The sequence below is a fragment of the Molossus molossus genome, unplaced genomic scaffold (assembly GCF_014108415.1).
Source record: "Molossus molossus isolate mMolMol1 unplaced genomic scaffold, mMolMol1.p scaffold_m16_p_21, whole genome shotgun sequence".
Classification (NCBI taxonomy): domain Eukaryota; kingdom Metazoa; phylum Chordata; class Mammalia; order Chiroptera; family Molossidae; genus Molossus; species Molossus molossus.
The window spans coordinates 11,979,250-12,004,481 of NW_023425357.1; the positions used below are offsets into that span (position 1 = coordinate 11,979,250).

Consider the following 25,232-nt stretch of genomic DNA (forward strand, 5'->3'; position numbering starts at 1 on the left):
CCCGGCGGGGGCAGGCAGGAGCAGTGACGAGGCACTTTTCGCAAGGAATGGGAGGGGGGAGTGAACAGACCCCCAGCGTCCTGGTGCGGACGCGATCGGCTCTGCGGAGGCCGTGGGGATGCTGGCTGGGACCAGGGCGCGGTCTGGCCGCTCTGCGCCCCCGCTCCCGCCCGATTCTGTGGGTTTGGTAAAGCAGCTGGCAGGGGCATTAAGGTCCATTAGCAAAGGATAGGTTATTGGGAGCCGGGGCGTCGGGGTGGTGGCGGCGGGGGTGGGAGGCCTTCTCAGCTGCCGCAGTATTTCGAGCAGGTGGTCGGCACGTGTGGGAGGGGTTGGGGGTGGGAGGGAAAGGGAGAAGGAGGTTCCTGGCAACAGATGGCCCGGGCAGGACTGGGGCTTTCAGACAAGAGGGTGGGAGGGGGCTGGCCATCTGCACCTGGAGGCTGTCCGGGAACTCCTTCTTCCCCCACCCCAGCACAGAGAAAAGAGCTGGAGAAGGGGAGGGCCGCTTTTATTCAGGTTCAAACCCCTCCCCCCAACCCCTCCCCAACACAGAGAGAATGGATGGGGAGAAGGCAGCTGGTGGAGGGGTAAAAGAGGCAAAGGTGAGAGCTGCTTCCACCACATACCACCCCTCCCCTTTCATTGGCCAGATCTGTGGGAGACCTGGGGCACAGGCGGAGGGCTCCCTCTAGATAGGTGTGCATCTCCACTATGGTGTGCAGGGGGCCCGAAGCTCCCTCAAATGTTGGCAGAAATAAATTAATGCCCACTTTGGAGTGGGGAGTTCCCCAGCCAAGGGTTCCCCAGTCTCCAGGGAGCGGTGCTAGGCAAGACTGGGAAGCCCAGGGCTGGGTCCCCAGACAGGAGCAGAGTGGAAAGGAGGCATCATGGCAAGGATGGCCCTCCAAGGACCTGATTCCCAAGAGGGAAGCTGTCGGAGAAGTCTGACTGGACCTCCCTTCTGGTCAAGAGGCTTCCGGCAGTGGCTGAGCCTGGCGACTGGCCCAGTATCGGTGGTAGACGTCCTGGAAAAGGTCCCGGCATTCGATGTGGGCACGGAGGTGGGCGCAGGCCAGGAAAGCCCCTGCCAGCTTGCGGTGCAGGGCATAGGTCTCCTCCGGTGGAGGGCGGAGCCGGTGCTGCAGCAGCACCGGGATGAGGCCCTGCACGCGTCGGGCAGTGTCACCTGCCCCAAAGTCATATGGGCCCTGGGTGGCAAAGGGCTCTCCCAGGATCATCACCGCCTCCACATGGGCATCGGAGAATGCCTAGGGGTGAGGAAGAACGGAGGCACAGCCCTCTTCTTAACCCAGAACCCACAAGCAGCCCTCAGTTCCCTCAGTTTCGAGTATAAACACAAGCCCCAGGCTCCTTCCAGAACCCCCAGAAGACAAGCAGCCCTCTTCTCCTCCCAAAAGAAATGGCCCTTCACTCCCTCTCAGAGCCTCCAACAGACAAGCAGACCACACTGTAGAACAGAGAAGCAGCCTCCATTCCCCCACTCCTTCCTTCTAGAATAGGAAAGTGGTGCCCATTTTCCCAGGGTTCCTGAGTGGTCAAGTAGCCCCTATTCTCCACCCCCCTCCTCCCCACCCCCCTCCTCCCCAGAGCCCTGCAGAATGTATCAGCAGTTCCCCCCTCCCCCGCTAGTTCCCTCAGTATAGTTAAGCAGCCCCCATGCCCCCCTGCCCCCCTCCAATAGATACCAGCCCCTACACCCCCAATATCTCCCAACCTTGGTTTCAAAGCCTGAAAGGAATTTGAGGTCCTGGGATTTCTGCAGGACCCGGTCTCTGTCTCCATTGGCTGCAGCCATCACCACCTGGGGAGATGGGTGTAGGGCACAGGGTCAAAGGCCCAGCGGGGTTCAAGGGGTCAAGGAGGGCTCTGGGGAACTGGAGACAGGAGGTAGAGTAGCCATGCCCTCCCTGTACCCACTTCCCTTCTCATCTGCCTAGGACCTTCTAACCTAGAAGCTTCTCCCACCTCACCTTGCCCAGCTGTGTCTCAAGACTGTTCCAGGGCCTGAGGTGTCAAGATGGTCAGGGGTTCTGCCTACCTGGTTGGGAACATAGAGCCTATCTGGAAACTAAACAGTGAAACAGCACAGAGGAAAATAAATGTCAAGTGCTACTTAGAGGTCCACTCGAGTGGCCAAGGATGTGACCATGACCCACAACTGCATTCCAGATTGCTACTGGACCATCTCTGATCAGCTGCTTGATGACTGTCTCCTGCACTGCACTTGGAGCCCCGAGACAGCAGGGATCCCGGATGGGTTCAGTCCCCTGTCCTACAAGCCCTGGCACTCAAGAGGCCTTGGGTGAATCTTTGTTTAGCAAATTAGTGTGTGGAGCTAAGCACACCTCCAGCCGTTAGTGCACATGTGGCGATGGGACTTGAGGATACACAGACAAACAGAAGCAAAAGCCAGCCTGCCTGGGCTCAGCCAGTCACTTGCTGGCTGACTCTGGGCAAGACGCTTTGCCTCAGGCCTCCACTTTCCCATCTGTGAAGTGGGGATGATGAAAGTATCTTCCTCATGGGGTTGTTGTAAGGATAAAGGAAGCAATAGCTGTGCAGTACTGAACACTATGCTGGCATGTAGGAAGCACCATAAATATTATCAGCTACTCTTATTATTGAGAGGTAGGTATGAGAGTCCCAACTTCACAGGAGAGAAAACAAGCTCGGATTGGACAATAAAAAGGGTTAGGGTTAGGGAATGGAAATCAGGCAATCCATTAACCAGTGCGTTGCCCTTTCTTGGGAAGAAGGGAAATACAGGACTAAATCTGGCAGTTCCGTTCTATCTCGGCTCCCCTGCCCAAGCCTGTCTGGCCATCTGTCAGACCTACGGTCCTTGGGGGCTGGAGTGACAGGGCTTTTTAAAATAAAATGGCTGGGGAGGTGACAGGAGGACCACACTAACCAGTCTGGGGGCGGGGAGGCATGAGATATCCCAACTATCCAGAGAAGCCTCCGTTGGTGCCTCAAGTGGCTGGCAGAGAGGGCCCACCCACCCCAAGGGGCCTGTATACGTGGCAGGAAGGGGGTGTGTTACCAGCTCTTCCTTCCTGTCCCCATCTCAAAGGTGGCGCCACCATGCCCAGTACCCAAGCCAGAGCACTGGGCCTTGTCCCAGATATTGTTCTTTTCCTCCCCACAGCCTCCCTGGGCTCCCAACCTCCAGTCTTAAAGACCACTTGTTAGTAGGGGGGTTTCCTAATTCTGACTGTGCCCTCTCCTGCTCAAATGCCTCCCATGGCTCCCCAGGGCACCCATATAAAGTACAAGCTATGGAACATGGCTTCTGAGACCCAGAGCAATCTGGCTCCAATCTCATCACTGGCTCCTGCTCTGCCCCTCACCTGCCCGCCCGGTCAGAACATGGACTTCCTTTTGGTCCCCTAGGACCTTACTTCTCAAAGTGTATTTCCTACAAGAGTAGCTTTGGCATCACCAGGGAGTGTGCTTAAGATGCAGCATCTTGCCTTGGCCAGTTTGGCTCAGTGGTTGAGCGTTGGCCTGTGGCCCAGAAAGTCCGGGGTTCGGTTCCTGCTAGGGGCACATACCACAAAAAAAACAAAAAACAAAAAAAACAAAAAACAGATGCAGCATCTTATGCTCAACTCCTGACCAGAATCTGCATTTAGCAGGATTATGGGGTGGAGTCTGAGAAGCGCTGTTGTAATGGAAATATCTCTTCTCTTGGCCTTTGTACATGTTATCCATCTGGAACACCCTCCTGGCCTCTTCTGATTGGTCTCCTCATCCCTCGGTCTCAACTCTGATGTCTCCTCCTTTAGGAAGTCCTCCGGGACTCCACAGGCTGGGCCAGGCTGCTCTGAGTTCCCACAGTCCCTGTACTTCCCCATCCCAACCCTGAGCACTCTGGGCCCTCACCGTCTGTTCCCCCCACTGGACTGTGAGTTCTTCGAAGGTGGGGTCCTGGATTGGATTGGTCACGTTTGCCCCCAATATTACCCAGAATAGGGCTGGGCACAGAGGTGGTAACCAGAATGTTTAAACTGATGACTACATGATTAGAAAACCCAGGTGGAATGTCCGATCTTACCAATTAATAAGATGGTGTTCTCTGTGGCCTCTGAGACAAACTGACCCCAGTTGATGGGACAGATGCTGGGAGGGACAGGCAACAAGTGAGGAAGCATTTCCTGAGGACAGAGCAGCTCCCGAGGGAGCAGCCTGCCAGGGAGTTATGTGAGGCTGGACACCAAGATCCTGGACAGCGTGGGGTGTGGGAGGTGACAGGATGGCCATCGTTGGCCTTTCTCTTAGGAACAGGCTAGTCAGGGTGGGGAGCATGGGCTGTACACCCAGACCATCTGAGCTTGAATCCCAGTTCTGCTAGGACCCTGGGCAAGTGATTTAAGCTTTCTGAACCCCAGTTACTTCATCTGTAAAACAGGGTTAAAAAATGGTCCTTATCACATGGATTTGTTGTATGGTTTAAATCAATGACCATATGTATAACACTTAAAACAGCACCTGACATAATAAATGCTTGGTATTTGTTAGCTACTATTAATATTACTACTATTTCTTAATTCTTAATATTGTATTTTTCCTTCTCACTCTTGCCTCAGTATCTGGCCCTTCAGACCCCAGGGTTGCGGGGACTTACCTCGATGTAATGGTCTGTGAATTTGGTCCCAAATTCCCGACTTGCACCAAAGTCCAGCAGGGTCACCTGGGAATGAAGATAGTGAAAGGGATGCTGAGAGTTCCCCAATGCTCCCCATTGTCTACTGAGGGTGGCCAGGGTCATCCTCCCTCCCTACACCCTGTCTCTCTAGGCTCCTGGCTTCCGGTCTCCACAATTCTAGAAGGGACCTTTTTAAATTCTTTTGGTCCTAATTGTTTTTATAGTAACATGTTTTAGGCAAAAAAAAAACAAAACAAATCCAGGAAATAAATATGTGGAAGAGTGAACACAGCCTGGCCAGTGTGGCTCAGTGGTTGAGTGTCGATCCATGCCCAGGTTGTGGGCCCGATCCCAAGTGAGGGGCATGCAGGAGGTAGCCAATCGATGTTCTCTCTCATTGATGTTTCTGTCTCTTTCTACCTCTGCCTTCCTCTCTCTCTAAAACCAATAAAGAAAAAAAAAAAAAAGAGTGAACACAAATCTCATCATGCTTAAAATATAAAATTATACCAGTCCAAGTGGGGATTGTACTCTGGATTGATCCTATCTGCCCATGTCCCCACCTCTCTTCTAGAGTCACCATTTTGCCCTGGCCGGTTTGGCTCAGCGGTTGGAGCATCGGCCTGCGGACCAGAGAGTCTCGGGTTCAATTCCTGCTAGGGGCACGTACCAAAAAATAAAAAATAAGAGTCACCACTTTCCTGAAATTATTATTTCCTGAAATTACCACGTGTGTATTTCTACATTTCCTCATACATGTGTACACCCATAAATGATAGTCATGTTTTGTATATTTAAACTTCACATAAATGGTATTTATGATAGTGATCCTGCAACTTGTTCCTTGTGCCCAACCTGAGTTTACAATGTATCCTCACTGCTGTGTGCAGCCCTGGCTCATTCATTCATTTCTCACTGCTGTGTGAGGACAGCACTGTGTGCTTGGCTGGTATGGTTCAGTAGACTGAGCATCGTCCTGTGCACCAAGAGGTCACCAGTTCTATTCCCACTCAAGGCACATGCCCAGGTTGTGGGCTCCATCCCTGGTGGCGGTGGGGGAGGGGGCAGTGTGCAAGAGGCAGCTGATGTTTCTCTCTCTCTCTTCCTCTCCCTTTCTCTAAAAATCAATAAAAATATATTTAGCCCTGGCCAGTTTGGCTCAGCAGTTAGAGCGTTGGCCCAAGGATGGAAGAGTCCCAGGTTCAATTTCCGGTCAAGGGTACATACTTAGGTTGCAGGTTTGATCCCAGACCCGGGTCAGGGTTGTGTGGAGGCAACCAATCGATGGGTCTCTCTCATATCAATGTTTCTCTATCTCCCTCCTTCCCACTCTATCTGAAAATTGATGGAAAAATATCCTCAGGAAAAAACAGTGCTCAATGAACACATGTGTAGGAGTTTCTCTTGGGTGGTGGAGTTGGGACTACTGATCACACCAATAGTAAGGAATGCAGATTATACTGGGCACCAGTGCCAATGCTACGTGAACGTAAATGTCAAACAAAAGTGTCTTGAGCCCCTGGTCGGTTTGGCTCAGTGGTTGGAGCGTCGGTCTGCGGTCCAGAGAGACCCGGGTTCGGTTCCCGCTAAGGGCACGTACCTCGGTTGCAGTTTGTCCCTGACCCTGGTTGGTCGTGCGGGTGGCAGCCATCGATGTGTCCCTTTCACGTTGATGTTTCTCTCTCTCTCTCTCTTCCTCTCTCTCCCTCCCACTCTATCTGAACAAAAAATAGAAAAATGTCCTCGGGTGAGGATAAAAAAAAAAGTGTCTTGAAATATTATAGCTCCCTCCCATATGTGACACTCTGATATTTTCTATTCTATGCCTTTAAAACAAAGAAATGCAGTTGCGACCCAACAAATCGATGTCAGGATATATATCGCCTCCCAAGGTTAGAAAAACTCCTCCCTGGGATGTCAGCCCAGGAAGGATGCAGGGTATACTTGGTGGGAGGCAGTGGCAAGGGACTGAGGCTGGAGACTCGGGGGGCCACTTCACATTCGACAAAGGGCTTACACCTGATCCTGAGGGTGCTGGGGCACTGTAGAAGGGACAGAATGGCCCGATTTGTGTTTGAGAAAGATCCCTCTGGGGACAGAATGAAGACAGGTCACATTGGGAGAGCCATTTGGCGGCTACGCACACTGAGAGTCTTTCCATCCAAACTCTCATCCCCAGGTCTTTGGACACTTTGTTCTCTGCTAGGAATGCTTTTCCCTCCTCTTTATTTTAAAAAAATTTAATATGTTTTTATTGATTTTAGAGTGAGAGGAAAGGAGAAGGGGAGAGGGAGAAACGTCTATTAGAGAAAAATATCAATTGGCTGCCTCCTGCACGCCCCCTACTGGGGATTGAGCCTGCAACTGGGGCACAGTGCCTGACTGGGAATCAAACCGGTGACCTTTTGGTGTAACGGAAGACGCCCAACCAACTGAGCTACCCTGGGCAGGGCTGTCCTCTTCTCATCTTTCTGGTTTCAGCTTTAATGGCAACTTCTTCCAGAAGACTTCCTTGCCCTGGGCAGGTGGCTCAGATGATTGGAACGTCGTCCCGTACATCAAAGGTTGCAGTTTCGATTCTAGGTCAGGGCACATACCTAGGTTTCAGGTTCAATACCTTAGGGGAGGCAATGGATCCATGTTTCTTTCTCTCTCTCTCTAAAAATATCAATGATAACATATCCTTGGGTGAGGATTAAAAAAACCTTTTAAAAAAAACAACAGCAGCTCTGACCGGTTTGGCTCAGCGATTAGAGCATCGGCCCATGGACCAATGAGTTGTGGGTTCAATTCCAGTCAAGGGCACGTACCTCGGTTGCAGTTCATCCCTGGCCTTGTTTGGGGTCATGCAGGAGGCAACCAGTCAATGTGTCCCTCTCATGTTGATGTTTCTCTTCCTCCCTCCCTCCCACTCTATCTGAAGATAAAAAGAAAAATGTCCTCAGGTGAGGATTGAAAACAACAACAAAAAGGCTTCCTTGATCCCACCCACCCACCCAGACAGGTCAGCCACTTTCCCTGGCTTCCCACAACCCCCCAGGCCTCCCCCATCACTGACAACTCTGGCCTGTGCTTCTCCATCATGGAACTAACTACTAAGGTCACCACTGTCTGGTGACGGGTCTGCCCACTGGACCAGGACTCTGAGAAGGGAAGATCAGGGTTGTCTTGGCATGGCTGTCAAGAGGCAGCGGGTGCTTGGTGTGTTCTAAATGAGTGACAAGTGTGGCAGTGATGATTAACTGCCTTCCAAAAGTTGTGCTCCCTCTTCTATACTGTCACACTGCCACTAGGAAGCCACTGCCTAGCCAGTGACTCCATTTCCCAGCATCCTTTGCACCTAGACAGGTTGTGTGAACAGTCCTCATCAACAGAATGGTAAAAGGAATGGTGTGTCACTTCTAGTCAAAGCAGTCAGCAGTTAGCCTGGCTGGTGTGGCTCAGTTGCTTGAGCATCGTCCCATGGACCAAAATGTCACAGGTTCAATTTCTGGTCAGGGCACATGCCTGGGTTGTAAGTTCGATCCCCAGTAGGGGGCATGCAGGAGGCAGCCAATCAGTGTTTCTCTCCCTCTCCCTTCCTCTCTAAAATCAATAAAAATATATTTAAAAAAACAACAACCCAGAAGCCCAGCTGGTGTGGCTCAGTGAGCTGAGCGTCATCCCAGGGACTGAGAGGTCCCAGTTCAATTCCCAGTCAGGGCACGAGTGCCCGGGGTTGCGGACTCGATCTCCAGTAGGGGGCGTGCAGGAGGCAGCCAATCAGTGTTTCTCTCCCTCGCCCTTCTTCTCTAAAATCAATAAAAATATATTTTAAAAAACAACAACCCAGCAGCCTAGCTGGTGTGGCTCAGTGAACTGAGTGTCATCCCACGGACAGAGATCCCAGTTCGATTCCCAGTCAGGGCACGTGTGCCCGGGTTGCAGGCTTGATCTCCAGTAGGGGGCGTGCAGGAGACAGCTGATTGATGTTTCTCTCTTCCTTCCCTTCTCTCTAAAAAAATAAAAACATTCAGGCCGGTGTGGCTCAGTGGTTGAGTGTCAACCCATGCACCAATAGTTCACTGGTTCAATTCCCAGTCAGGACACATGCCCAGGTTGTGGGCTGGATTCCCAGTGGTGGGCATGCACGAGGTGGCCAATTGACGTTCTCTCTCATTGATGTTTCTATCTCTCTTTCCCTCTCACTTCCTCTCTCTCTAAAATCAATAAAGAAAAAAAAACTTTTTAAATTAAAAAATAAAAACATATTTAAAAAACAAAACAGCAGTCAGCAGAGGATTACACTCTCAATCTCTTTCCCTTCCAGGGATGGTACAATAAGAAAACGGAAGGAGCCTGGGTCCCCAAATCACCACATGGAGGAGAGCTACCCAGCTTGTCACATGGGTAATAGACCACTATTGTGTTATGCTACTGAAATACTGGAAAGTCTCTGTCACAGCAGTTAATGTACCCGGACACACATCATAAGGAACCAACCTGGTGGCTGGAGGCATCATACAGGAAGTTGGCCCAGTTGGGGTCCGTCTGCATGAATCGGAACTCAAACAGCTCCCGCAGACACAGCCTCAGGAGCTGGAAGCAGATCTGGGGTGGAGAGAAGGAGTAACAGACACCTCGGAGTCCTCTCCCTGTAAAGCCCTGGATGGCCTGGAGAGGGACTGAGGGTCACCCTCCCCATTGTCCTATGAGACTGCGTACCTGGTTCCGGATGTCCTGGCTCAGGCTCTGGCACTGGTCCAGGGGGACCCCTCCAGCCAGCTCCATGCCTAGCACCCGTGTGGTGCAGAGGTCCTCAATCACTGCTGGCACCCGGAAGAAGGGGTCATCTGCCAACAGCTGCCTGAGGCAGAAGGGAGGGGAGGGGATGGGACTTGGTGCTTCTCCTCCTCCTCTGAGAAGTCCTCCATGAATAGTCTGTCTTGCCTTCCCTCCTGCTCTCCTCTTGCCTTTGTGTGCCCTGAGTGATGGCCAATACCTGGCTGGACTGACATTCACTGAGACATTTCATTCATTCATCCTGCAAACATCTCCTGAGGGCCTACTCTGTGCCTGCCCCTAAGCCGGCAGCAGGAGACCCAGTTACCACTTTCCTACTGGACATACTTGGGTGATATCCGGTTGCCCCTCGATGAGTTCAATGTATTAAGCTCCACGAACATTACTTTTTCATCAACTTATTACTTTATCCGAAAAACAGTCACTGATATAGAAATCTCTGAGTCCCCAGTGATACTCATTGGCCACTCCTTGGAGTCATTACTGGGAACACTAGTTAATTAAGGGAAAGAATCCTTCTCAGTGTCTGTCCCTGTGCTGTGGATGAGCCCCAGGCCTACCCCTTATACACACCAGAGACCATACTCTAACAGACAAATAGACCAGTAGATAGAGATAAGTGTGTTGATGAAAGATTTGGGAGGCAGAGAACGTGAGCAAGGCCTCTCGCTGGGACCTGCGGGATGGCTGGAGTAGAGTAAGGTCAGGAGCAGGGAGAGGGGAGGGGCCAGAGGAAATGATCAGGTTTTATTCTAAGGGCCCTGGGAAAGACCTGGGAGAAGGTTCTCCCCAGATCCCACAGGAAGTGCTCTGGCCCAGTCCACCTTGCACCCTCCTCCTCCAGGTCCTGCATCAGGCTTGTATTTTTGTCCTTGCTTATAAAATTTCTGATGTTTGAACCGCTCCTCGCGGACTAGGCCCTGGACTAGGCATTTAATCATTGCAATTCCTTTCTCATTCTCCTGTGAGGACACTCTCCCGAGGCCCCTGTGCAGATTCAGGCCACCCAGCCTGTTAAAGGCTGACCTGGGGCTGGATCCCGCATCTGCCTGTCCAGGCCCATGCCCCTACCCACTGCCTTCTTCTGCCCTTTCTCTCACTCTGCATTTATAGAGCTTGGCTCAGCAAACATGTGGGCTACCCTGTGGAGGCTCTCACTGAGGTATCATTAATTACTGCATAGCACGATGCTTCTAAGATGCAACCACACTGTTCCCGGGAGCTGTGGGTCATTCATTTTTGCTGCTGTATGATATTTCACTGGTGGATATACCATAATTTATTTATCCACCCCGCTGGATGAATTTCATAGGTTTGGGTTATTTCCAATTTGGGGCTACTGCCGCTCTGGGCATTCTGGAAGTCTGATGGTATATACTGGCATTAGTGACCCTAGAGTAATTAGCCAGGAGGGCGACTACTGGGTTGTATGGGAATATCCAGCCTTATAACGCGCGATGCCAAACTGGTCTCCAAAATGCTTATCTCAACACCTCCTCCTGCCCACGGTGTGTAAGGGATGCACCGACTCCTGACACTCAGATTGTTCAAACTTTGTTGGTGCAGCAGGTGTAACTCATCATGTGCCTCAGTATCTCTCGACAAGATCATCTCTCTCACAGGACTGAAGTGGTTCCCTAACCCATTCCACAGATGAGAAAACTGACACGGGTGCGACATGCCCAAGCTCACAGAGGACATGACGGAGGAGTGAAGTAATGAGTGACAGGTTGACTGGACAAACAAATGAATGAAGAGAAAATGTTTGCCAGCCCCACCCCAGGGCTCTACTTCCCCCTCAGCCTGGGAGGGAAGGAAGGAGGGAAGCTGGAAGGAGGGGTCCTCCAGGGCCTGCCAGGGACTCAGCTCACCTGAAGTTCTGGGCACAAGCTGCCTCACGACGGTAGTCACACTCCCAAACCAGCTCCTGCTGCAAGGTCTGCAGGCTCTGCTCCGCGAACAGGCCTGAGGGGGGCCGCCCGTCAGCCAAGGGAGGCCACAGCCTGTCCGCCCACCTGCCCAACCCTCAGGGTCCCACTCACGGACATCTTCGCTTGCCAATCCTGTCCCTCACTCTGTCCCTCACACCTTCTGCTCCAAGCCTTTCATCCCACTGTTTGTCCACACACCTCCCCTCTGTCCTCACAGAACTGGGGGCTCTTCTGAAGTCTCTCTCCTGGGGAATGTCTGTCACAGGCATGCACACCAGTCCCCAGGCATGTGTCAGTCATGCATGCCACCTCTTCCTACTCTCAAGTTCTCTCTGAATTGAATCTTACTTCTGCCTCCGCCCCCCCCCCCCACACACACACACACCCTGTTCCATCTTCAGGCTCTTTCTCACATACTTTAACTCACACACGAGGCCCCACTTATACTCTCGCTGCTTCAGTGGCTCTTTTTCAGAACGACAGTCCACCTCTGCACACCTTCTGTGTGTCCGTTTCTGGATTTCGGTCTGGGCTTCTGTCTCTGTGTCTTTGTCAGAATGTCTAAGGTGGTCTTTTTCTTACACGCTGGTACTCTGCGCTCCCCGTGCCTTGGTGTGCCTTCTTTCTGTCTCAAACACACACTCGTGCCACTCACGCACAGGCACACCCTGCCCGAGCTGCCACTCCCGGGCTCTCCCTCCATCTAGCCCCACTTCCTCCCTGCAGGGTACCCATCCTGCAGGGGGCACCTCACCCTCGGGCAGGGCCCAGCTCATCTTGAGCACCGCCAGCAGGTTCTGCACGTCACTCTGGATGCTCTGGGCAATGCCTGGGTACTGCGAGGGGAGGAGTAAGGGGGAGGGTGGAATTCATTCCTCTGGGACAGCAGGGTGTCCACGCCCCCCCCCCCCCCCGCCCAGCGCCCCTCTCACCTGGATCTTCACAGCCACCTCTGTCCCATCCCTCAGCATTCCCTGGTGCACCTGCCCAATTGAGGCAGCGGCAAAGGGCACCTCCTCCAAAGAGGCCACCTTGGCCTGCCAGTCCCTGCCAAGCTCCTCTTCGAGAACTCTCTGGGGAGAGCAGTGGTAACAATCATCACCATGATTACAGGCAACTGAGTTCATTCCATGCCAGGCACTTTACAAGTTAATACTCCAGCACGTACCACACGCTGGGCCCTGGGCTAGGCTCTTGGCTGCTACCCCACTTTACGGATGAGGAAACTGAGGCTCAGAGAGAAGTCTCTCAGCCAAGGTGAACCAAGCACTGGCGGACTGGGAGGCCCAGCCCAGCTTGGTATTAACTCAAAGTTAATGTGATAAATGAGAGCTAAAACTTAAGGGCTTTCTGCCCGGCCAGTGTGGCTCAGTGGTTGAGTGTTGACCCATGCACCAAAAGGTCGCCGGTTCGATTCCCGGTCAGGGCACATGCCCAGGTTGTAGGCCTGGTCCCCAGTGGGGGCATGCAGGAGGCGGCCAATCGATGCTCTCTCTCATCTATGTTTCTATCTCTCTCCCCCTCTCCCTTCCTCTCTCTCTACAAATTAATAGAGAAAAAAAAATGTAAGGGCTTCCTGTGGGCGGGGTCCTGTTCAGAGTGGCTCAGTGAGCGGCAGTAATTGCTCGGGGTCACACGGCGAGTGAGCAGAGCAGAGATCAGAAGGCAGGAGGCTGATTCTGGATTCCACACCCCTCCCCAGTCACTGGAAGAACAGCTCGTGTCTTGGGCACTTACTCAGTGCTAGGTGCTGTCCCTACCTGTTTACAGACATACTCTCCTTTAATTGAAAACAAACAGTTAATAACAATAGCTAACACTTGCATGTCACTCATGGTGTGTCAGGGGCCCTTCTAAGTGCTTTCCGTATACTAATTTATGTGACACTATGATGTGGGTGCTGCTATCACTATCACCATTTCACAGATGAGGACACTGAGGCACAGAGAGGTCAGGCCACAGGTCTGAGATCACACTGGTAGGAAGTGGCGAGCCAGGGTTTGAACTCATGAAGTCTGGCCCCTAACCACTGCACTCACTGCCACGTTAGCAGCTCACTGAGTCTGCCAGGGGCTGGACTAAGTGCTCTGCACCACCCTGATTTAATCATCACAACAATCCTGTGAGGTGTGTGCTTTGGTGATCCATTTTACAGATGGGGAAACTGAGGCTCAGAGTCAGATAGGCAGTAGAGCAGTAGAGCCAGGAGAGACAGGCAGGTAGGGCCCACCCCCCTGGTCAGCCTTCCCACGCTGGGCACTCACCAGCATCTGCCAGCGGGGCATGAAGTCGGCGTTCTGGCGGACCCGCTCAAAGATGCGCTGCAGCTGGGGGCTGATGAAGCTGTTGTCTTGGGAGACAGGGCACAAGAAACAAAGGAAGCAGTGAGGGAGGAGGCGAGGGGGGCCCCTGTGGGAGTACCCGAAGTCGGAGCTTGTTGGTGGGTAGGGTAGGGTAGAAGTGAGAGCAGGGGTCAAGGGCCATGCAGTACCCTGGATGCTGAGCATTTGGCCAACTTTGAGGGCGGCCCCCCGAACTGTACACAAGGTCTGCACAATCCGCTCAGCATTGGCCTCTGACAGGAAAGGGCTGGAGCCGGGCTGGGAGCTCCCCTCTAGGGTGGAGAGAATGATCATTAGCATGACAACCACAAAAATAATCAGTATAGCACCACTACACACCCACCAGAGTGGCTAAAATGAAAAAGACAGTATCAAGTGTTGGCAAGGAGGTGGAGCAGCCTGACCGCCAACACTGCCATGGCACAAACACTTCGGAAAGCACACACCTGTACCAGATGCTATTTCTTTCCTAGGTACACCCAAAAGAAATGCGGATGTGTCCACAGACAGATATCCCAAGAAGGGTCACTGAGGATCATAACAGTCCCAAACTGGAAACATCCCAAATGACTATCAATACAATGAACAACGCCCTGGCCAGTTTGGCTCAGCGGTTAGAGCGTCGGCCTGTGGTCCAGAGAAACCTGGATTCGGTTCCCGCTAAGGGCATGTACTTAGGTTGCAGTTTGTCCCCGGCCCTGGTTGGGTCGTGTGGGTGGCAGCCACTCGATGTGTCCCTTTCTTTTTTTTTTTTTATCCTCACCCGAGGACATTTTTTTTTTTGATATTTTGTTCAGATAGAATGGGAGGGAGAGAGAGAGAGAAACATCGACGTGAAGGGACACATCGAGTAGTTGCCTCCCACACAACCCAACCAGGGCCGGGGACAAACTGCAACCGAGGTACATGCCCTTAGCGGGAACCGAACCCGGGTCTCTCGGGACCGCAGGCCGATGCTCTAACCGCTGAGCCAAACTGGCCAGGGCTCGATGTGTCCCTTTCACGTTGATATTTCTCTGTCTCTCTCTCTTCCTGTCTCTGCCTCCTGCTCTGTCTGAATAAAAGATGGAAAAAAGTCCTCGGGTGAGGATAAAAAAAAACCAACAATGAACAAAGGGATCGTGGAGTAGTCGCAGAGTGACTGCTACAGTGTGGAATTAACAGCCTACATCCACTCACAGCAACATGGATGCCTCTCCCAATCAGAACACATGGATTCAAAGGACCAGACACATAGGAGTACACTGTCTCATTACACTAGTGTGGAGAGCAAAAAACCGGCAAAAGTAATCTCGGGGTCAGAAGCCAAGACCGTGCTTACATTTGGTGGGGGGAGTGGCCAGGACAGGGCATGACAGAAGCTTCTGGAGAACCAGGGCAGCGATTCTCAAAGAATGGTCAGGGGACCCCCGAGATCCTTCAGAGGGTCTGTGAGATCTGGAAATATTATCATAATATAACTGTATTTGACCCTTTTTACTCTCATTCTCCCACATATATTTGGTGGAGTTTTCCAGAAGCTCCATGACCCATCATGATGCCATTGCTCTGATGGGTGATGAAATGTGTGTGTGTTCTTGGGTTTTACAATTTCTCAGTTTTAATCTCCAATACAGTGAGCCTTGGCCAGTGTGGCTCAGTTGGTGGAGTGCTGTTTGTGCACCGAAAGGTCTCCGGTTCAATTCCCAGTCAGGGCACATGCCCAGGTTTCGGGTTTGGTCCCCATTGGGGTGCCTGTGGGAGGCAACTGATTGATGTTTCTCTCACACCGATGTTTCTCTCTCTCCTTCTCCCTTCCTCTCTCTAAAATCAATAAAAACATATTTTTAAAAAAACTTCTAGTATAGTGAATATCCATACATATAATCCACATAAACAAGCTCTTTGGGGTCTGCATTCTGGTTTTTTTATTGAATTTATTGAGGTGACATTGGTTAATAAAATATAGGTTTCAGGGATATAATTCTATAATACATAATCTGTATATTGCATTGTATGTTCACCATTCCAAGTCAATCTTCATTCTATTTTTTAACAGCTTTGTTGATATATAATTCTCATACCATATAATCCACTCATTTAAGGTATACAATTCAATGTCTTTTAGTATATTGAGAGCTATGCAACTATCACCACAACCAATTCCTGAACATTTTCATCACCCCAAAAAGGATCCCTTACCTATTAGCAGTTACCACCCTCCCCTACCACCACCATTTCCTCCAACAACCTTCCCCCAAGCCCCTGGAGCCCACTAATCTACTTCCTGTCTCCACAGATTTCCCTGTTCTGGGCATTTCATGTAAATGGAATCATACAATATGTGGTACTTTGTGTCTGGCCTCTTTCACTTAGGATAGTGTTTTCAAGATTCATCCACACTATAGCAGGGATCAGCATTCATTCCTTTTTTATGGCTGAATAATATCCCATTGTATGGATATACCACATTTTTAAAAAATCCATCTCTCCATTTTAAGGGTGTGTAGGGGTCCTGAGACCAAAAAGTTTGAGAAATGCTGTTCTAGGATTTCTTGATCTGGGTGCATAAATGGGTCCACTTTGTGAAAATGAACCAAGCTGTATGCTTATGATATGTACACAGGTCTACATGCAAACTATATTCTTATTCAACAAAGTGTCAATATGCTTTTATTTCTTTTATAAAAAATTACTGAATTTCCCTGGCCTGTGTGGCTTAGTGGTTAAAGTGTCGGTCTGAACACCAAAGAGTCACAGGTTCGATTCTTAGTCAAGGGCAGGTACCTGGGTTGCAGGTTTGATCCCTGGCCCTGGTTGAGGCGCATGCGGAGGCAACCAATCAGTGTGTCTCTCTCACATCAATGTTTCTCTTTCTCTCTCTCTCCCCCTCCCTGCCTCCCTTTTACTCTCTAAAAATCAATGGAAAAAATATACTCAGGTGAAGAGTAACCAAATAAAAACTCTATCTATCTATCTATCTATCTATCTATCTATCTATCTATCTATTTATCAATCAATCATCTCTGAGCTCTTTATTGAGGGCTCACCCTGTGCCAGCCAGAATTCTAAGTGTCTGTCTGGATTCTCTGGCAGAATCCCCACAATCACCGAGAAAGTAAAAACTACCAATGCCTTAATGTTCAAGGTGAGGAAGCAAGAGATTCAGAGAGGTACACTGCCCGGCCCTGGGTCACACAGCACAGAAGTGGCAGAGCAGGGTAGAGACTCAGTTTGGCCTTACTCTAAAGTCTAATCTTCCACCTAACTCCAACGTTTTATTTTGAAAAAAAATCCAGATAGAAAAGCTGTACCATGAACACCTGTACACCTGACTTAAACATTTTTTAAATATGTTTTCATTGAATGTTTTTTAGAGAGAGAGGGATAGAAACATCAATGTGAGAAACATCGCTCGGCTGCCTCCAGCACGCCCCCTGCTGGGGATCGAGCCCACAACCCAGGCATGTGCCCTGACCAAGAATCGAACCAGGACCTCTCAGTCCATGGGATGACCCTCACTCCACCAAGCCACATGGGCCAGGCTGATTCAGACATTTTAATATTGTGCTTCCTCTGCTTTTTCGTGTGTACCCAAACACTTCCTACTATTTTTTGCTGACCCATTTACTTGGAGTTGCACTCAACCCATGCTAAGAATAAGGATAATCACCCTTTAGAAAATTAACATTCATTCTCTAATATCTACTATCCAGTCCATATTCAGATTTTTCCTAATTGTCCCCAAAAGTCTTTTACAGTTCTTTTTTTTCTATTGATTTTTTAATTAAATTTTTTTTATCTTCACTCAAGGACATTTTTTGCATTTATCTTCAGATATAGCCGTAGGGAGAAAAGGGGGGAAGAGAGAGAGAGAGAGAGACATAGATGTGAGAGAGACACATCAACTGGTTGCCACCCACACAACCCCAACCGGGGCCAGGGACAAACTGCAACCGAGGTATGTGCCCCTAGTGGGAACTGAATCCGGGACTCTCTAGTCCACGGGGCTGACACTCCAACTGCTGAGCCAAACCGGCCAGGGCTCTCTTTTTAATCTAGAACATCCATCCCCATTTTTGTTTCAGCCATTGACCTGTTGGGGAATCTTACCCACAGAGGCTGATCTCTACACATCTCGTTTCATCTCTGCCAGACACAGACCCCCGCTGGCACCCTTATTTTCAGCCTTCCTCTCCCGCTCCGGGTTAGGAACCCAACTCCGGGTGGCTTAAATTGTTTTCTCACATGATTTGCTTCAATGCATCGGGACCCTGCCAGTGGCTCCACCCTGTTCTGAGCACTTCACAGGGACCCTCAGAGGTGGGTGTATTCTCATCATCTCCATTTCCCACACGAGGAAACCGGGGCTGTGAGAGGTGAAGCCAGCGGCCCCAGGTCACAAGGCCAGGCCAGGCCAGGATCCAAACGCAGGCAGTGTGGCTCACTTACCTGACTGCAGGTATCCTCCCGGCAGGGACTTCTTGACCACCTCAGCCAGCGCTCCCAGCCCCAAGCCCACAGCCAGTCCTGAGAAGTGAGAGAGGAGCCTGAATGCACTGGCCCGGGGGTTCTCCCCTGACCTGGTCTCCTCTGTCTCTTTCTGAGCACACTGCTCTCCCAGTCTTTGTAGCCAACTCTCTGCGTACCTCTGTCGATAACTGTCTCTTCCTCACTCTCCCTGCTTGGGGTTCCCTTCAAGGTGGGGCCACCTTTCTCTGTCCCGCTCTCCAGCTCTGTCTCCTGTGGCAGCAGTGCTCACCCCTGGCTGCACATGTGAGGGGCTCTTGTAAATACAATGCCCAGGTCCCACCCCTCAGGTTCGGATTAAACTAACCTGAGATGAGGCCTCAGAATTTGTTTTTTGGTTTTCTTCAGATAGAGTGGGAGTGTAGAGAGAGAAAAAGGGAGAGAGAAAGAACAACATCAATGTGAGAGAGACACATCGACTGGTTGCTTCCTGCACGACCCTGACCGGGGCCGGGGACTGAACTGCAACCGAGGTACGTGCTGTTGACTGGAATCGAACCCGCGACTCTTTGGTCTGCGGGCCGACACTCCAACCACTGAGCCAAACTGGCCAGGGGCAGATTTTGTATTTATATTAAGCATCCCAGATGATTCTAGTGTACAGCAAGGGTAAGAAGGCTCCAAAATAGTCCCCCCAAATCTGTGACTTCCTACGACTGCTGTTTCTCTGTCCACACCTCTTCTTCATGCTCACCTTTCCTAAGTCAGGTATTTCTTCACCTCTCCCTCCCCTGCACTTAGTATATCTAGGCCTCTTTGTCTTTGTTCGTCCTTTTGATGTTCTCACCAGCTGATTTCCTTTGCCTCCTCTTGTCTCCCTGTCCCTAAAGGTATCTTGAATCTCCCTGCCCCTTTCACTGTTACCATCTCAGTAAATAATTGTAGCTGGCATTTTCTGAACACTTTCCTCATGCCAGGAACCCTCCTAGTGCCTCAATTCATTTTGTCCTCACACCCCCATGGGATAAGTTCTATAGGAAAACTTCCATTTTACAGAAAAGGAAATCAAAGTTCAGAGAAGTTAAGTAACTCATCCGGAGTCACAAAGTAAGGATGCAGCAGAATCATCCCTTGAATCTTGGGCAGCCTGGTGTCAAGGCTCTAACCACTGGATTCAACTTCCTTTTTATACAGTGAATTGCTGTCTTTAAAGCTTGAACCATGAGGAAAATATGTGCATTATAACTGGTGGAGACCAATGTATATATAATGTTTCACGAAAAAATATTTTCCCTTCCTCTACAGGTGCCCTCACATTTTCCATTTTATCCTTCTTTTTATTTCAATTTATTTGTTTATTTCCTCACCCAAGGACATTTATGCATTCATCTTCAGATAGAGCAGGAAGGAGAGAGGGAGGAAGAGAGAAACATCGATGTGAGAGAGAAACATTGACGTGAGAGAGACACATTGATGGTTGCCATGCACACAACCCCAACCGGGGCCGGGGACAAACCGCAACCGAGGTATGTGCCCTTACCGGGAGCCAAACCCGGGTCTCTCTGCTCCGCGGGCCGACGCTCTAATCGCTGAGCCAAACTGGCCAGGGCTTATTCTGGTCGCAACCCACTAAATTATTTCATGCAGATTGTGACCTTAAGTTTGAACAACTCTGCTGCTAACCTGGGGTCAAATCACTTCACCTCCTTTAGTCTCCATGTCCTCATCTCTAGAATGGAAATGCACTATCATCTGCTCAGTGCAGAGATCACATGTATGGGGCCTTGCACATTATTTCAAGTTCTCAATAAATGTTACCTTCCCCTCTACTTCTCTTGGTTTTGCAAGCCTTTGCTTTCGTTCTCTTTTCATCTCTCCCTCCTCTCTGACTCTGATTCACTCTCTCCCTTGCTTCATTCTGTAAATATTGCTTCCTCTGATCTAGGTCACAATCTCCCACAGTCACACCTACCCCCAAAGTTAGCCAAGCGGCTGATGCGGGAGGCTGGCACCTTGCATTCTCGAGAGCGGTCACTCAGCTGGAAAATGGGGAAAACGTCTGAGGATGGGAAGGGGAGTACAGTGCCCAGGAAGTCCAACCAACCTGCCACCACAACTTTCCCCAAGCTCGGGGGTGCCAGCTGCCTTAATGGAGTATTTCTGGTAGGGCGGGAGGCAGTGATACCTGGGGCCGAAGTGTCTTCCTGGGCCTGGCCTCTCGGGCCTTCCAAATGTCCTCCTCACTCAGGCCTCTGCCAGGCCCACCCTTATGAAGCTTTTGGGCCCAAGAACCCCCACATGGCCCCTGCAAGAGATGTGGACATTGGTAAGGAGTGGAAGACATGGGGTCTGCCTGGCCCTTTGTATTCCTCCCTGTCCCTTACTCACTGACTGCTCCCTCAGGCTCTTCACCTTGGAGACCCCTTCCCAGTAACTTACCCACCAGTAGTGCCCAGACCTCAAGGCCCCATAAGGCAGACCAACAGTCTGGCCCAGCTGCCCACAGGTCCCCCGCAGTAAGCCCCGCACCTCCAGCAACATCGCCTGGGGGAGAAGAGGAGAAATTATTCCGGTAGGAGTTGTGGGGCTGACCTCCCTGCTTTGCTCCACCCACCCCAAACCCTCACCTTACTCTGTGTCCACCTAGGACTCCCATCAGCAAAAACTTCCTCCCCCATAAAGGCCCTTCCAGTTTTTCCTGGTTCCCTCTCTCGTTGCTAGGAACCCACAGCTGTTCTTGCTCACATCCCCAAACTCACTTTCCTCCTGTCCCACTCCCTGTCGTTGCTATGGTCCGCTGCTGTTGCTATGGTCCGCTGCTGTTGCTAGACACCCACAGATCCTCCAGGGCTACCTCTGCACTTCTCTAAGTCCCCCTCGTCGCTAGTCACCGCCTTCACCTCTGTTGCTAGGCGCCCACAATTCCTCCCAAGTCCCCCTACCCCTTACTGGGCACCTCCCCCAGTTGCTAAGCACTCACTCACTGTTTCCCGACTCCGGGTCCGCAGTGCGCGGGCACTCTTGTGCTTCCGGCCTCCGCACGCCTGCCCTCTCCAGTCAACTAGCCAATGGCGACGCAGCAGCTCGCTGACTGGCACAAAGAACTCCCAGCTGTGTGTAGGGGGCGGGGTGGGGCGGAGCCTAAGGGTGGGCCTTGGGGCGGGCGGGGGATTGCTGGGGCTAAGCGCGGAGCACGCACGTGCGTTTTTATGCTCTTCCATTCATCTCAAAGTGCTACGTGTGCCGCGGACCTTTCTGTTCCTTGCACCGTCTCCTTTGAAGTATCCCTCTCCCTTACACACTTCATACCTCTCCTCTTCACGAACATCTTGTGAACCTCCTTGTTTATTTCTACCCCCAGCAGGCTCAACATCTCTCCTTTGAGCACACATCTTCCCAGCAAACATTCCCGTGCACATCCGCCCTCTGCTTCAAACACCCACACCCTGGCACCCAGCCTCCTCCCTTGCACATATAAACCTTATTAAGCCTAGCTTGCCAATGGTCTCCCTCTTGTACCTTCAGATCTGCCCCCTGTAAATAACCGCCCCCCCATACTCAGCCTCTTGCACACTGGGCCCCTGTTCCCTCATACTCCCTGCTCTCTCTGCTCCCCTCCCACCTGCAGGATGGTCTGAGTGGGACCCCTCTGTTTCCTGTAGGCCTGACATTTCCCAGAACACACTTCAGCCAAGATTCCCAGTGCTGAGTCAGAAGACTTGGCATCCCAGAAAACCAGCTCCCAGCCCATCTGGGTGTGTGTGTCTTGGTGGGGGGTGGAGAGGGGTGCAGGTCAGCTTAAAGCCTGCTCTCCCCACAACAGGCTGATTCACTCCTCTTCTCAGAGTCTGGGATAGAGGCAGCTGGCTGGGTTCTCTCTTCCACTGCTGGGAGGAGGATGTGACGCTTCCTCCACAGAACTCCTGCCCCAGTCTAACCCCTTTGTCAGGAATTAGATATCCCTGTCTCTGTCCCTGTGCTATGTGACCTCAGAAGTGCTTTTAGCCTTTCTGAACCGCATTTTCCCAGCCTGTATCATGTGTTAGGGAGTCCCTGCTATGACTTCCCATGGGTCTGGGAAGAGATGACTCATTTTAGAGACCTAGGCCTAGGTCCAATGCCCCTCCTACAGGTGACTCAATTTCAAGACAAAAACCACCACTTGTCCCCCTCCAGACATAAGGGTCTGACTCAGGATCTGGGTGACAGCTCACTCTTGAAGGAAAAAATATATAAAAAGTACCTATGACAACTAAATCACAGGACCGTGGCAGATGGTGCCATGCCTAGCACCACATGTTTCACCTGCATGAGGTTATATAAACAAAGGCTAGAAGCTAGCAGACCTCTCAGTGTCTGTAAAATGGGGCTGTGGCATCAACTCTTGATCAGTGTTAGTGAGAAAGATACAATGTAATAGTGACTGTAAGGAGCACAGGTCCTGGTACAGAAAAAGAAATGTCTTTTTTTTTTTTGGTATGTGCCCCTAGTGGGAACTGAACCCGGGACTCTCTGGTCCTCAGGCAGACGCTCAACTGCTGAGCCAAACAGGCCAGGGCCAGAAAAAGAAATTTCTTATGGAAAAATCATTCTGTTCAAATTTCTATTAAGCATCTACTATGTGCTTTTCTAGGCACTGGGGACATAGCAAGGAACAGAACAAGCAAAAAAATTTGCCCTCTTGATCCTGGCTTCTGGTGAAGGGCACAATAAACAAATAAGTACAGGCATATCTGTATTGTGCTTTGACAATACTGTGTTCTTTTTTTAAATCCTCACTCGAGGACATGCTTAGAGAGAGGAGGGGGGGGGGGAGAGGGAGATGGAAACATTGATGTGATGTGATGTGATGTGATGTGATGTGATGTGATGTGATGTAGAAACGTTGATCCCAGAATGGGGATCAAACCCACAACACAGGTATGTACCCTGACTGGGAATTCACCCAGCCACCTCTCCGTTCATGGGGCGACACTCAACCAACTAAGCCACTCTGGCTGGGCAATAATATTGCGTTTTTACAAATTGAAGGCTTGTGGCAACCTTGCGTTGAACAAGTCTATGGGCACCATTTTTCCAATAGGCTCAGGTGGTTGTTAGCGTTTTTAATCAATAACATATTTTTAAAAATTTATCTTTATATTGCTGTGGCCGGTTTGGCTCAGCAGTTAGAGCATCAGCCTGCGGTCCAGAGAGACCCAGGTTTGGTTCCCGCTAAGGGCATGTACCTCGGTTGCAGTTTGTCCCCGGCCCCGGTTGGGGTCGTGTGGGTGGCAACCAGTAAATGTGTCTCTCTCACATCGATGTTTCTCTCCCTCTCTCCCTCCTGCTCTATCTGAAGATAAATACAAAAAGTGTCCTGGGGTGAGGATAAAAAAAATTATCTTTATTGTTGAATATATTACAGATATCTCCCCTAGCAAAGTATTTTTTTTTTTAAGAGTAAGACCTTTCTCTTTTTATCCTCACCCGAGGATATTTTTTTTTTTTCATTTATGTTCAGATAGAGCGAGAGGGAGAGAGGGGGGAAGAGAGAGAGAAACATCAACGTGAGAGAAACACATTGACTGGCTGCCACCCACACGACCTCAACCAGGGCTGGGGACAAACTGCAACCTAGGTACATGCCCCTAGCAAGAACCGAACCTGGGACTTTCCGGTCCGCAGGCCGATGCTCCAACCGCTGAGCCAAACCAGCAGGGCAAGAGTAAGACCTTTTTCTTTAGATTATTTTTCTTTATTGCTTTTAGAGAGAGAGGAAGGCAGAAGGGCAGAGAGATAGAAACATCGATGGGAGAGAACATCCACTGGCCACCTCCTGCATGCTTCCCACTGGGGATCGGGCCCACAACTTGGGCATGTGCCCTGACGGGAAATCGAACCAGCAACCTCTTGATGCATGGGTCCATGCTCAACCACTGAGCCACACCAGCCGGGCAGTAAAGTATTTTTTTAATTAGGGTATGTACATTGGTTTTTATTTTTGGACTTAATGCTATCGCACACTCAGTAGACTACAGTATAGTGTAAAGGTAACTTTTACATGCATTAGGAAACCAAAAAATTCCTTAACTTACTTTATTATGATATTCACTTCATTGTGGTGGTCTGGAATCAAACCCACAATATCTCTGTTGTATGCCGGTATGTTTATAAGGTGACATGTGTTAAAGAGAAAAATAAACCTGGGAAGGGGGTCTGGGAGTGGAAGGAAGAATCTAAGATTAAATAGGGTGGACAGAGAAGGCCTCGCTGAGGAGCTGACATTGAAACAAAGACTTGAAGAAGGTGAGGGAGGGAACTTGAATATCTGAGGGAAGGGTGTTCCAGGCAGAGGGAGCAACAAGTGCAAAAGCCCTGTGGTGGAAGATGTCTCAGAGAAATAGCAGAGGCCAATGGGCAGAGTGGGTGAAGGGAAAAGACAGAGGAGATCTGGTCTGGGAGGTACCGGAGCCAGATCACATAGAGTGTAGTGAGGCATGGTGAGGACTGTGGCTTTTGCTCTGAGTAGAAATGGGAAACATGGAGTTGTTCTGAACAGGAAGGGTCATGATCTGATTTAGAGAAAATACTCATATTTCTGGCTCCTCTTCCAACACCCCAGCCTCAAAAACAAATTATATCACCCAGTAAGGGACCCAAAGCTCAGACTTTGGATTAGGTTGGCCTGGGTTCAAATCTACCCAATTTAGACATATGATCTTGGACTTTGCCTTTCTGTTGCCTTTGTTTCCCTGACCATGGGTGATGGTGATTCCTACCTCACAAGGTATGGGGTATAAAGTGGTAAGTGCATGGCACAAAGAAAGTACACAAATGTATATGTTGTTGTAAATAAGTAAAAATTCTCATAATTTGGTGAGGAAATTATCATTGCTACCCCCTTTTTACAGATGAGGAGACTGAGGCTCAGAGGAAACAAGTCTTTTGGAGCCAGGATTTGGCTAAGTGTCCTTGCTTCAGAGTTAAGGCCCTTGCTTGCTCCTCATCTAACCTCCCTTTGACCTTAGACAAATTCTTTCACTGCTCTGGGCCTCAATTTCCCTGTTGGTAAAG

General features: G+C 50.4%; 1 protein-coding gene across 2 annotated transcripts; it reads right to left on the reverse strand.

Moving 5' to 3' along the window:
- Positions 1-510: 510 nt before the first annotated feature.
- On the reverse strand, positions 511-21,200 carry COQ8B (coenzyme Q8B). Of its 2 annotated transcripts, none has more exons than XM_036274499.1 (15): positions 21,161-21,200; positions 20,616-20,720; positions 20,362-20,481; positions 20,149-20,215; positions 18,159-18,236; positions 13,877-13,999; positions 13,650-13,735; positions 12,318-12,458; positions 12,140-12,221; positions 11,326-11,419; positions 9,377-9,518; positions 9,155-9,262; positions 4,652-4,717; positions 1,739-1,825; positions 511-1,271 (listed from the first exon to the last, which is right to left on the reverse strand). In XM_036274499.1, exons 2-15 carry the CDS (start codon positions 20,715-20,717, stop codon positions 969-971), a joined length of 1,599 nt encoding a protein of 532 aa, XP_036130392.1. In that variant the 5' UTR covers positions 20,718-20,720; positions 21,161-21,200; the 3' UTR covers positions 511-968. The 2 variants fall into 2 exon arrangements, with proteins under 2 accessions (XP_036130392.1, XP_036130391.1); XM_036274498.1 differs by having other exon boundaries at positions 21,157-21,181.
- Between the last annotated feature and the right edge of the window lie 4,032 nt (positions 21,201-25,232).